Source organism: Haliotis rufescens, unplaced genomic scaffold (assembly GCF_023055435.1).
Source record: "Haliotis rufescens isolate VD_foot unplaced genomic scaffold, xgHalRufe1.0.p SCAF_23, whole genome shotgun sequence".
Classification (NCBI taxonomy): domain Eukaryota; kingdom Metazoa; phylum Mollusca; class Gastropoda; order Lepetellida; family Haliotidae; genus Haliotis; species Haliotis rufescens.
The window spans coordinates 5645431-5658162 of record NW_025963924.1 but is presented as its reverse complement, the minus strand read 5'-3'; the positions used below and the strand labels follow the sequence as shown (position 1 = coordinate 5658162).

Sequence of the window (12732 nt, the reverse complement as noted above, 5' to 3'; positions counted from 1 at the left end):
ATTTGTTTTCCAATATCGAACATGATGAAATGGATAATTATTTACTGATATGTATTCCCAAACAATAACCAACCCTTTACATTTGCTGTTCGATCAATATTTGCAATTAACAGCCTTTCCAGAATTCCAATTGGATATTAACATATCTCGGTAAATCACACTCGCAAATGACAGGCCTTTTACGATGTGTGTGTTTTTTCTCTCTACAGATAAGAATCAAGACACCTTGTTTTAGATGTATTACTTACTAGTTCTTTTTGTGTTTTAAAGCAACTGTTATTATTTAGCATTTTGTGTGTGTGTTGTTGTTGTTTATTTATTTTTATTTTTTTGGTTGTGTTTTTGTATTGTTGTTTCTTGTATTTGGAATAGGAATTGAATTAGTTTGCTTTCTTTCTGTCATTTTGTTTGTATTATTATTTTCATAACAGATCCGGGGGCGGTTGTAGCCTAGTGGTTAAAGCGTTTGCTTGTTACGCCGAAGACCCGGGTTCGATTCACCACATGGGCAAAATGTGAGGACCCGATTGTGTTATCTGGCTTGGATTGTGCGTCATCCTATCAACCACCTGTTTACTATTGTAATTATTTGGATCTGTAAGCAGTTTAAATGCGTTATATATATATAAGACAAATCATGGCATTTGACACACCGTTCATTGCCCAGTGGGCATTCCGGGTCAGAATATAAGACCCAACTGCCAGCACTAGCCGAGTGAAATGGGAATCGGGCGGGACGGTGGGTGTGTGTGTGTGTGTGTGTGTGTGTGTGTGTTAGTGAATGACTCTAATGTACTTACTGCTGTACTTTATCTCACGATACGTATCATCAATACAGTGTTCTAGTTTCCATATAACAAAAGCTGATTTGTATTCCTTAATTCATATTTTATGTCAAATAAGCTCAAATTTTCACGTTGTTTGAGACAAGGCCTATATATAAGTACAGACATCCCATGGCATGGGCGTTTAAGGATAAATCTAAGGTCAACAGTTTGATGGTAATTTGGTGGTTAGACATTACATTAAAGTTAAAACGATATGCGTCGATAAAGGTGAAGCTCCTCGTTTATGTAATACTGTGTATCGTCCAGTTTGATACTGTGTCGATGCATACTGTATAGCCACTGGCACGAAATGTATGAATTTCAACGTCTCAATTCTATATACACGATGTATAGCCTGTACCCATTGTCCCTACTCAACTAGAAGTGGGGAAGACTCTTTATTTGATTTAAACAGTATTTTATTTCCATTAATGTTCAGATTTTACATTACATAACGTTACAAAATGGAAAAAGGATTAGCAAACAAATTGTTCAACGCCGCAATATTCTATCTGTATGACGGCGGTCTGTTGAAAACACATCCCTCCTAACTCTATGCATGGGCTAACGCCTAAATGCCAAGACATTCAAATGTGGACATAAAAACGACAGTGCGAAAGGATAATATGTACCAGTGTTTGAAATGTTCTATTTGTTTGCTCTTTAACGCCGCATTTAGCAATAATCCAGCTATAAGACGGCGGTCTGTAAATAATCGAATCTGGACCAGACAATCCAGTGGTCGACATCATGAGCAGCGATCTACACAACTGGGATACGATGACATGCATCAACCAAGTCAGCGAGCCTGACCACCCGATCCCGTCAGTCGCTCTAACAACAAGCATAGTCGCCTCTTATGACAAGTATGTTGCTGAAGACCTATTCTAATCCGGATCTTCACAGGTGCGTTCGAAATGAAGCAAACAAGAAACGGTTATTCCATGGTGATCTATTTGATACGGGTATCATAGTTGTGTTTTGAACCTTAATTTTGCAGTGTTTCGGCGACTATTTTCAACCTAGTTACGTCTTGATAACTATTGAAAGTGTTTGGTCAAATCCAATTTTCAGGTGCAGTTTATAACCATTGTATTTGAATAAACATATAGAAAGGAAGGGTGGTGAAAACATAGAATTACATTATTCTAATCAAAATTTCTGATTCTTGTCGTATAAACATCATAAATGGTATATAATTTTGCATAGAGACCTATTTGACTAACACTTAGTCTCTGAAAATATATAATACTGATAGATGCAAATAATTTCACTTAAATTGAAATATAAAGCGCAAGTGAGATGGAAGATTCCCGAAGTGAACCTTGGGAAATCTAGACTTGCTTCATTTAGGGCTTTTGGATTAGAGTAAGGCAGGGCGGAAGGGAAAATATCATGGTTCAGGGACTGTGAGACAGACTAAAAGACTGATGAATATATTGCAGATAATAATTCATCGTGTTGATATTTTAGCCTTTAGAGTACGTGTTGTCACTTTAGACTCGCATCATGTATAATTGTGGGAAAATGCCGATTGTGATACACCTGATATTACTGTGAAGATAGAAACCATTATCACCAGCTGCTTAGCCCCGCTGGTATCATATGTCTATACACATCTTCATTTATGTATATCTTTTGGCGATATTGTATCGTTAAACCACATGAACAATTGTTATGTTTCACATCAGATTCGTCTCAAAACTCCGACGAAATTAGTGTTTTGTATAATTTATTATCCTATAACTGCATCCGAATTCGTAATGTGATCCTTACGTTCTATCATTATCATTGTTCACAAGCATGTGTTGTAGCAAATTTGTTAGTTACATTTCGCCAATGATAAAGAGCGGTAAAGGGGAGAGGGGCATTAAACCAGTTACTATGTTTTAATGACAATACGGGCGGTCGGGGAGTATAGTGGTTAAAGCGTTCATGCCGAAGACCCGGGTTCGATTCCCGACATGGGTACAATGTCCCCGCCGCGATATTACTGAATATATTGCTAAAAGCGGCGTAAACCCATACTCATAATGACAATAACCTCTCCCCAGGACCTCTCGCACTGCACTGGTGGTTGAGCAGGTCAAATATATGTGTACCGGGACATTTTTCGAATTTAGGCCCAGTGGCTAGAATTCAGCAATGAATCTTTGTGAACCTTGGCCAAAATGGGTACTTAAAAAAGCACAATGTTCCACAGAACAGACCCGTCTAGACCATACGCGGATCCAGATGGGGAGGGGATGGGGTGGGGTGGGGTGGGGTGGGGTGGGGTGGGGTGGTGGTGATGTAGAGGTGCGCACACACCTTTTTTTCTTCTTTCTTTCTTTCTGTCAGTCAGGTAGTCTTATTTCTTTTTTCTCTCTTTTATCTGTATTTTGCTATCATTATGGCGATGCCACATTTAGTGGCTTTTATATATTATCAGTGTAACATTTGGCAATATATTTAAATGTATTTTAATATTTGTATGCAATTTGTGTCTCATAGGCCGGTATTGTACACCACATGCCTACTTTCTGTAATATTTAATGTACAACTCGTGAAACTTTAATATAATATTATTATTCTTTATTCATACTTATATCTTGACATATAAAAATCGTATAATTAAATGTGTTAAATAAGTGTAGCAATTATTTGACTGATGTTTGGCTAACAAACGCAAATTGTTCTTTGTTGTTTTAAGTGCAAACCCACTCCCCATCACTCATTTTCTTATCAAAGAGCTGTGCCAGTGTATGCTGAGAGTACCTAAAACTCGATAGGGTTGTGGTCCTGTGGGTAACGCACAGTTGTCTTCACTTTCTTTCTTAAAACGACAATAAATAATATATAGAATGAGTTTTTCGAAGCTCGACGAAAGACCACACCATTCATTCAATCGGGAAAGATAATCCGTAATTGGTTATTCTTCTTATCATCATCATCGTCATCATCATAATCATCATCATCATCATCATCATCATCATCATCATCAACGTCATCATAACCCGTGGTGATGCGAGTAAGAATTGATCTTCAGCAACCCATGCTTGTTTTAATAGGCGATTAACGGGGTCGGGTAGTCCTGCACCATATATATATATATATACACACACAAAAAAAAACAAGTCTAGCTCAAGCTAGCTCTAATATTTGTTATTCTTTTAGAGGAGAGAAGTGTATTGCGTAATATAAGGTTTCATGGACAATATGTTTGTCTAGGGGTCGGGTGGTCAGGCTCGCTGACTTGGTTGATGCATATCCTCGTACCCCAATTGCGTAGATTGATGCTCATGATATCAAACACGGGATTGTCTGGTCCAGACTCAATTATTTACAGACTGCCGTCATATAGCTGGAATATCGTTGTGTTCAGGGCGTTAAACAACAAACAAACAACATTATCGTTATTGTTTGCAATGTTGTTGTTGTGTGATCCTGAACAAATCACTGAACATTATCTATATAAACTAAACTACAAAACATTCACACAAACGAGTTTCCTGATAAACATGGCAAATATTGTATACAGTGAAAGGAGTTTGTTCTTATCGGTATCGCGTGTAATCGCGTTTTCAGCAATCTCATTAAAATCAGACCTCAGTCCTCGCTACCGCTTTGTTTAGATCTGATTTTAATGAGATTGCGTTTTCAGCAACAAAAAGATGTTCGATGAATGAGGTTCCAAACTACTTATATTATTTTCAACGTAAGTTTATTCATCTGATAACAGGATATAAGTGAACGGTCCCAAGTTAACAGCCGCAGTGTTCTATGAAGCGTGACGCGTGGTTTTCATGCCGTGTTGATTGACCGCGGTACTTATCGCATAGATATGGAGCTTAATTAGGATATGCTGGCATTTATATGGCAAAATCTACAACACGCACCTGCTCCCCTCAATCTCGATGTAGAGAGCGTGGCTTTAACGTGGATGTGCCATGGAGGGTTTTGATCAGCTGTAAATTCGAGAAAAAAAGATAATGCTACAGGCTTGTGTGTTTTTGTGGGTGTTAGATAGGATTGCGGTTTGAGGTGTTTATATTTAGAGGAGAGCTCACAGCGTTTACTCATGGTCGAATGAATTATCATGGATGTTTAATTACATATTTCTTGTAAAAAAAAAGTATTGGATTATAGTTTCTAATGGTATCAAGTTGATTCATCATATATCTTTTACTTGTACAATTCAGTCCAGAATTCGAAACAATAAAACTTTTTTTGTGTGTGTTTATCGTAGTCAGCAATATGATGGTGGTCTGTATGTAATCGGGTCTGAACCAGTGTTTGACATCATGAGCATCGATCCACGCATTTGGAATACGATGACATATATCAACCAAGTCAGCGAGCCTGACCACCCGATACCGTTTGTCGCCTCTGTGTCTTCACGGGGCAATAACACATGTAAAGTACTTGTTGGCCTATATTAGTTAAATTGTAAACATGAACTTGTACATTAAATACTTATTTGTCATATTATCTAAAAATCTTCTACTTCAGTTATATGTACCTAAATTTAACGTGTGTCTGTCTGTCTGTCTGTGAGAGAGAGAGGGAGAGAGAGAGAGAGAGAGAGAGAGAGAGAGAGGATGTGTTTAATATTTGTACGCAACTGCGGGATAGACTATTCGGTAGCTCCGTGCGTGATTTAATCTCGTTGTTTATGCAGCCTAAAGTAACACATCTTGAAAAAAGAGGCCTTCCGACTCAAACATGTACATTTCACAAACATTAGCGTCACTTTATGAAAGCCTGCAGTTCATTCCATTGTTTCGTATTTAATGCATCAATATTGGTCACGTGACCAATGATGGACGAGAGATCTTGTGGCAGAACAATAATGTGATACCATTTACGGGCTCCGTGCTTTCCTTGCCATGTGTTTTTGGCGTCGTGCAATAACTGTGGCGGTCATTGAAGTCATTTAAGTAACCATGAAGAAGAAATGTGGTGATTTTCACTGGTGATCAAAAAAGATCCATTTCTTTGACAAGCTTATTGTTCCAAGATGGCGTCTCGAAACGTCAACCCGATTTCTGGGCTTGATCCTTCAGACAAACTTCAGTCTAATACGTTAAAGGTAGGATAAAGAAAGACTTTCTGCTGTTTTGTTTTATGAATAGACACGCACGCTTGCCACTTCAACAATTATACGTAGTTCCTATACCGTATTTGTTGGATGTGGAATCGTTGCAGGTGCTGGACCCGAGAATGAGACGTGAGGTTGGAAGTTCGTCGTTTGACAAAAAAAATAAAACGCGGATTTACATTTGAGACAGTGACTGGCAATGTTCTAAATGACATTAAAGATGCTCTTTATATTGTAATATGTGAAGTATTATAATCTTTAGTTGATGTTAGACGCCCCTCTTCATCTGTAGATTGAACGTGGTAGAGCATGCATTGTTAAAATTTGTGTGAAGTTGAACTTTCCTAATCATCGACAGAAAATAAATGCAGAGATCTGTGATTTAAACATATTTGGAGATAGAAAAAAAGATTTGTGATACTTTAACTTATTAAAGCAGATTTCATGTACTGATGGTGTAGATAACTGGAGTGATCACTTTCAAGGAATAACAAATGAAATACATCCACCATATCCACAGGAATTGGAAGTTATGAGGGTCCAAATGTTTAGCACACAAGATATTTGAACAATAAACCTACCCTTCCTGCGAAATTGTACTATAACAACAGCGTTAGAAATTTTCACTAGTTCTGTAGTCCTTGCCAAACTGCCCAATAGTTAAGGTATCCTATGGACAAGTAGAAATTTGACATTTCTACGGATTTTGCTATATGTTATCATTATAAGGACTAGTGGACTAAACCTGTTAGTTTCTGTTGCTGTATAAATACTATTCACTTTCCTCAGACATCCACTGGTCACAAATACACAGCTAAGATTCCATCCTCCATTTTAGTAGACACAAATATCAATACAACATTGTCAAAGTCATGATTTAAGAAATTTCTGAATGAACGTTCTTCTAGTTAAGTACCAATATTTCACAATATCTCAGGACATTTTCGATGACAATCTGTCAGTGGCCTAGAAAATGAACTGATATGAAACACTGCATTCTACCAAATTATTTTTGCACCAGCCTCGATGAACTCAGCAGAGTGCAAATTACGTAGTATAAAGGATTTTGTTTTATTTCCCCTTGTTCCCAAACCATTAACTTTTGAATAGAGCCAGAAAAAGTTTCCATGATATTCTTTAATTTGACAATGCTTGTGAAAGCTGGTGCAAAATCAACTCGAGTCGAATGTTATGAAGGCACAAATCATTGTGATGTATTGCCAACTAGTGATGTTGGATGGAAAAAAAAGAGCAGTATATAGCGCTGATTTCGGAGCCAGTATATAACATAGGAGATGGAAATGTATTGCAATACATATCACAAAACAGACCTAATCATGCTAATTATTGCAATATATTGCACTACAAAATTCCAGGAAATACACAGTCCTCAATGACAACACAGAATTTGAAAAACAAAATGTATTAAGTGGAATATTTGGAACCATCTATGCATTCACAAGAGTCTACTATGTGTCGTTTCACTTTTTTCTTTAATGGCAATCTTTGCTGTAAATTTGCATGATGGCTGTTCCATGAATTTATAATCTGTTTGGCTCTAAGCTTACTAGAGTCTGTGATATTAGCCATTGTTCAAATCAACAAGTCCAGTAATACTCTGTTCGTTCTTGCAAACTCAACTAAAAACAGTCCATATATATAATAACACTAAACTCTACATCCAAGTTTTAGTAGACAATACATTTTTGTTACAGACTGTTAATCATTTGCTGTTGTGTTTATGAAACTATGAAAAGATGTGATAGTCACATTCTGATGTATTCATAGTAAAATAGTTTGTAATTGTTTGTTGTTTAACACCTCACTCAGCAATATTACAGCTATATGAGAGCTGTCTGTAAATAATTGAGTCTGGGCCAGACAATCCATTGATTGACATATAAACCAAGTCAGTGAGCCTGACCACCCAAAACCGTTAGTCGCCTTTACAACATGCATAGTCACCTTTACTGCAAGTATAGGTTGCTGAAGACCTATTCTAACCCGGATCTTCATGGGTTACCATAAAATAGTGATTAAAAAGAGACTGAATCCACAGTTTGAAAACGTTCATGAGTCATGAAACAAAACATTAGTCAATGTGAAACAGGAAATACTTCTTGTGAATGTCAGTAAGGAATTACAGTGGAGCGAATTGTTCTATTTACATGATTTAGACTGTTGTACCTTGCACACGTTCTGAATATTTTGATTTAAAGAAAAAGGTTAACTGGACACAAAACACTTTTAGGAAGACGAACAGATTCATGCTTTATCAAACCAAGATGTCCCTAGTTAACAAGGGCCCTATAAATTGCATGCTCAATTTCACACACTGGTCTGACAGTGACCATGGTGACCCATATTCTGTTTTGAGATTTGTGTAAAAAATGCTCATCTAATAATGTAAAGTTTTATCCACACCAATCATGCATTACCGTATTCAACGTAATAAGCGCCCCGGGCGCTCTCACAATTAGAAATAGGGGGCGCTTATTAGAATATTATTTTGAGTTGAAAGATCGTAAATTTCGTGGTTTATGCTAACAGCCTGAAGTGTTTACATACGACAGATATATTTTTCAAGAATTTAATTGCCCATTATTAAGGGTGATATAACACACGAGTGCGTATTATACACGAATAAAAAAAGTCTTGTGTACATTGATCAATCGGAAGGGGTGCTGATTGGGATTGTTTACTAGCCTATATATTAGGAAATATCACCGTGGGCGCTTATTGGAGCGGGGCGCTTATTACGTCGAATACAGTAACTGAAATTGTTTATGCCATGATCTTGAATTTTTAATTGGAGTTATATTTTTCTGTTTTTTTTTAACACTTTCATGATGTTCACTTTATCATGTACCTTTTTCATACTGCTGAACATGTAAAACTACATTAATGAAATATATGTGTTTCGATCTAGCATAATAACTTTTTTGAAATGGCAGCAGAATGAATGTTTTTGTCGAACATAGTATGCATTCCATATAACATTGTATATACTGGTACACTTGACAGGGTTAGAAGTTAAGTTTCATTTTCACAAGTCTGCAAACATGACTTGCCACAGAGTTGCCATCTACATAATAGTATTAGGGGTAGTTCACACAGAAATTTCACAGGTATATTGTAAAGTTAAAGGGCTAGTGACATTTCCTTGTGGACTACCACTATTACTATTAAGCAGATTGTGACTGTGCTAGGTCATGTTTGCAAACTTGTGTTAATACAACCGAATTTGTGACATTGTCTAACCCTGCTGTTTGTACTGGTATACACAATGATATACATGTGTATTGGAATTTATAATACTAGTCTCAGACTAGTCATGCTAGCAGACTTTGTCAATTTCAAACATTGCATGATATAAAGGTTGGCATAATATGTTTACAGGGACTAAGGATTTATAACCAGAAGTAGTTCCATAATAACCAGAAGGGATTGTAGGTTAGGCAAGTGGTTAAAGCATTCACTCACTAGACCCACGTTAAATTCTGGAATATTGCTCAAAGCAACATAAAACCAAATTCACTCACTCTGCAGCCAGAAACAAAATGGCGACTAGTTGACAATGTTAAGGTGATCCTTTTAAGATTCCCTATAATATCATCAAAAAAGTCTAGTGGCCATAGTGAGAGTCTTGCCACTGCTGTTTTAAGAGGTTGGATGTTATTTATAATTTTAGATATCCCAATTTTGACAAGGATCATCATCTTAAGAAGCTGTCCAGTGACCACTAACACTGTGCTCACAAATTGACAATGCCCATGGAGGGGCGGTGGGGTAGCCTGGTGGTTAAAACTTTCGCTCGTCACGCCGAAGACAAGTTTCGATTCCCGACATGGGTACAATATGTGAAGCCCATTTCCGGTGTCCCCCGCCGTGATATTGCTGGAATATTGCTAAAAGCTGCATAAAACCATACTCTCACTCACTCACTCACGCACTCACTCACTCACTCACTCACTCACTCACTCACTCACTCACTCACTCACTCACTCACTCACTCCTTTTTATTAACAACATTTTGACACATTATTTTATGGCCTTATGATATACAACAATGGCCCATATTTACCATAACTTGCATAACATGCCATGACTGCCATCAATTTGCACATGCTCAACATGATGAATGTCTTTATATGTATACCGGTAATCAATTATGTTTCTATTAGCGATGCCTTTTTTTCTGCCTCCTGAAGTAAACCACAACCCTGGTTTGTGTTGTTTATCAAAATATGATTTTGAAAGCCTATTCCATCAACATCGATTAGCCTTGGTTAACATCATTTGAAACTTGACCAACTATCATGATTCTAACCAGATCTATGTCATGTGACTTTTGCCAGTCATGCATTTCGACTCGGTAAATAATCCCAGAATATGTCATGACAATTAACAATAACTAGAACTTTTTTATATTATATGATGAAGGCACAAGAAGTAGCCATGAGAATAAGCCATTACAAATAACAAAGAAGTTGTCAGTAAAAGTTTGTTCTTTTAACAATGACTTGATTTTTTATATGCTCAAAGTAGGTCAAGGGGGATGCTAACTTTTACATAGTTTTGTATCACTCCTTAAATGTCTGACAGAGCTTGATATGGCTCTTTTTTCATTGTTAGCCAAATTTACCCTGTTGATCAATGTTGATCAAAATAATAAAAGTCCTTAGCCTGATGGGTAGGAAAAAATGAACTGGTTCTGCAGTCTGTCATTTGAGTGAGTGAGTATGGTCTTATGCCGCATTTATCAATATTCCAGCAATAACAGGGTGTGACGAGTGAACGCTTTTACAACTAGGTTACACCACCGTCCGTGTCAACAGACTCTGCTAGCTGGGACTTGTTGCTTGACATCATTTCCAGTAGATTTTAGGTTTTAAATAAATATTTATTTAGTATTATATACATGATATTTATGTATGCACTTCATTAGCTTACAAGATAATACATTAGGCCATTTTTCATAATTTTATGAACTTAATAGGACATGAAGGCCATTCTTCTAAATGGATATGTTTACTAAATTTTGAGATATCTTTATAAAAATTTTGGATGCCAATAAGTCAATGTCCTTGAAAAGGAACCAATCTGAGACCCTGCTACACTGAAACAATTTTGACAAGACCCGGGCTATGGGTTGGTGGCTAAAGTCAGTATGGCAATAACATTCTACAAAATGTTTTTACTAACTGTTAATATTATGATGGGCAAGCAGGTGGTTGAGAATCAACAATGGTAATGGTGTTCTTGTTCCCTTGTTTACTGACCGAAATGATGCAAGTACATACCCTGCTTGTCACTGTTTATGTGCTAAGCAAGCATGCATGAGTGAATATTTACGATATGCGGCATCACTAGTTTTGGGGCTATTCTTGTTGAGCTTATTGGAAAATCAAGTGTAAAATGTATGACACATTGACAACGGGGAGCAATGGCATTAACAAAAAAAAGTTGCAATGTGGCCATTATAAGTGATTTTTTTTACAAACACCCTGCCTCGCATCATGGACATCAGTTTGTTATCCCCATGTATAGTGAATATTACCATGTAGCACAGGTGTCTCCTTTGGCAAGTGACTGTTCAAAATATGTCTCTGTTCACACTGAAGATGGAGCATCAATCCACGCAATTGGGATACGATGACATGCATCAACCAAGTCAGTGAGCCTGACTACCCGATCCTGTTACTGTTAGTTGCCTCTTACGGCAAGCATGAAGAAAATCACTATGTGTTGCTTTCTTTCTTTTCTTGATGAAGTACACCATAAACAGAATACACAGTCCTACCAAACTTTCATGCTTCATGTGAATCTCATCCGTTGACAGTTGATGTATATACCGTATTTGTTGTATTATGCACCCTGCTCCAATAAGCTCTCCCTGACCAATTTCTAGACAAACCTGGGCGTTGAGGTAGTCTAGTGGTAAAGTGTTCTCTCGTGATGCCGAAGCCCTGGGTTCGAATCCCCACAAGGGAACGATGTGTGAAGCCTATTTCTGGTGTCCCCTGTCAGAATATTGCTGGAATATTGCTTAAAGGCTTAAAACACTCATTCTCTCTCTCAGCTAACACATGATAAGATGAATCTGAAGATGACAAAATGAACAAACACAAACTTATTTTGCATCCAAGTTAATTATTAACTTGAACAATATTTCAATATTTTTGTTAACAGTGATACTCTTGCCTGAGACATGCTTTGTTGCTCTTGATTTACTTAGGTCAAATTGTCTGCCCAACAGCACTTGGCAGGAGTGAAAGATTTACTGCCTTCTCATGGATGTCAATAGTAAATATTTACTATCCCTTTCCAGAGACAACCCAATCCTGACTGGAGTAAAAATGATTTGTTGCGGCTATTGAGCTACTTCGAAGGGGAACTTCAAGCTCGAGATGTTACCATTGCAGCTCTAAGGGTAAGTGTTTTTCCACCATACCTCCAGAATTCATCTTTACGAAAAGGGCCATCTGAATAACGAAGTTGTTTTGGGGTAGTTTTGCTGTTAGTTGCCTTTCTGTGACTATGAGATAACATAACAATGAGCAAACAATGCCATTTAGAAAGTTGTCAAACGTAACAAATGTTATGTTTGGTATAACACTTTCTTAGTAAAGTACGGGTTTTCGTACTTTTTGGGTTGAGTCCCATCCGGGATTCGAACCCATACTGCCAGAGGGAGGCACCTAATAGCAAGCACACAAAGTCAGTGATCTAACCCACTCAGCCACCGAAGCTTCCACTAAATGAAAGTCTGACAACTGGTAGTCTAGGTCACATATTTTGTGTACCCCTCTGACAAGTGTAAAT

At 37.4% G+C, this 12732-nt stretch overlaps 1 protein-coding gene across 2 annotated transcripts in view; it reads left to right on the top strand.

Moving 5' to 3' along the window:
• The first annotated feature begins 5599 nt into the window (after positions 1–5599).
• The window catches only part of LOC124146585 (cortactin-binding protein 2-like), a 75992-nt gene continuing 68859 nt past the window's right edge, over positions 5600–12732 (top strand). For both annotated transcript variants that reach the window (XM_046516938.2, XM_046516937.2), the window contains exons 1-2: positions 5600–5898; positions 12239–12340. In XM_046516938.2, coding sequence (XP_046372894.2) covers positions 5827–5898; positions 12239–12340 — 174 coding nt within the window. In that variant the 5' untranslated portion in view covers positions 5600–5826. The remainder of the gene's footprint in view (positions 5899–12238; positions 12341–12732) is intronic.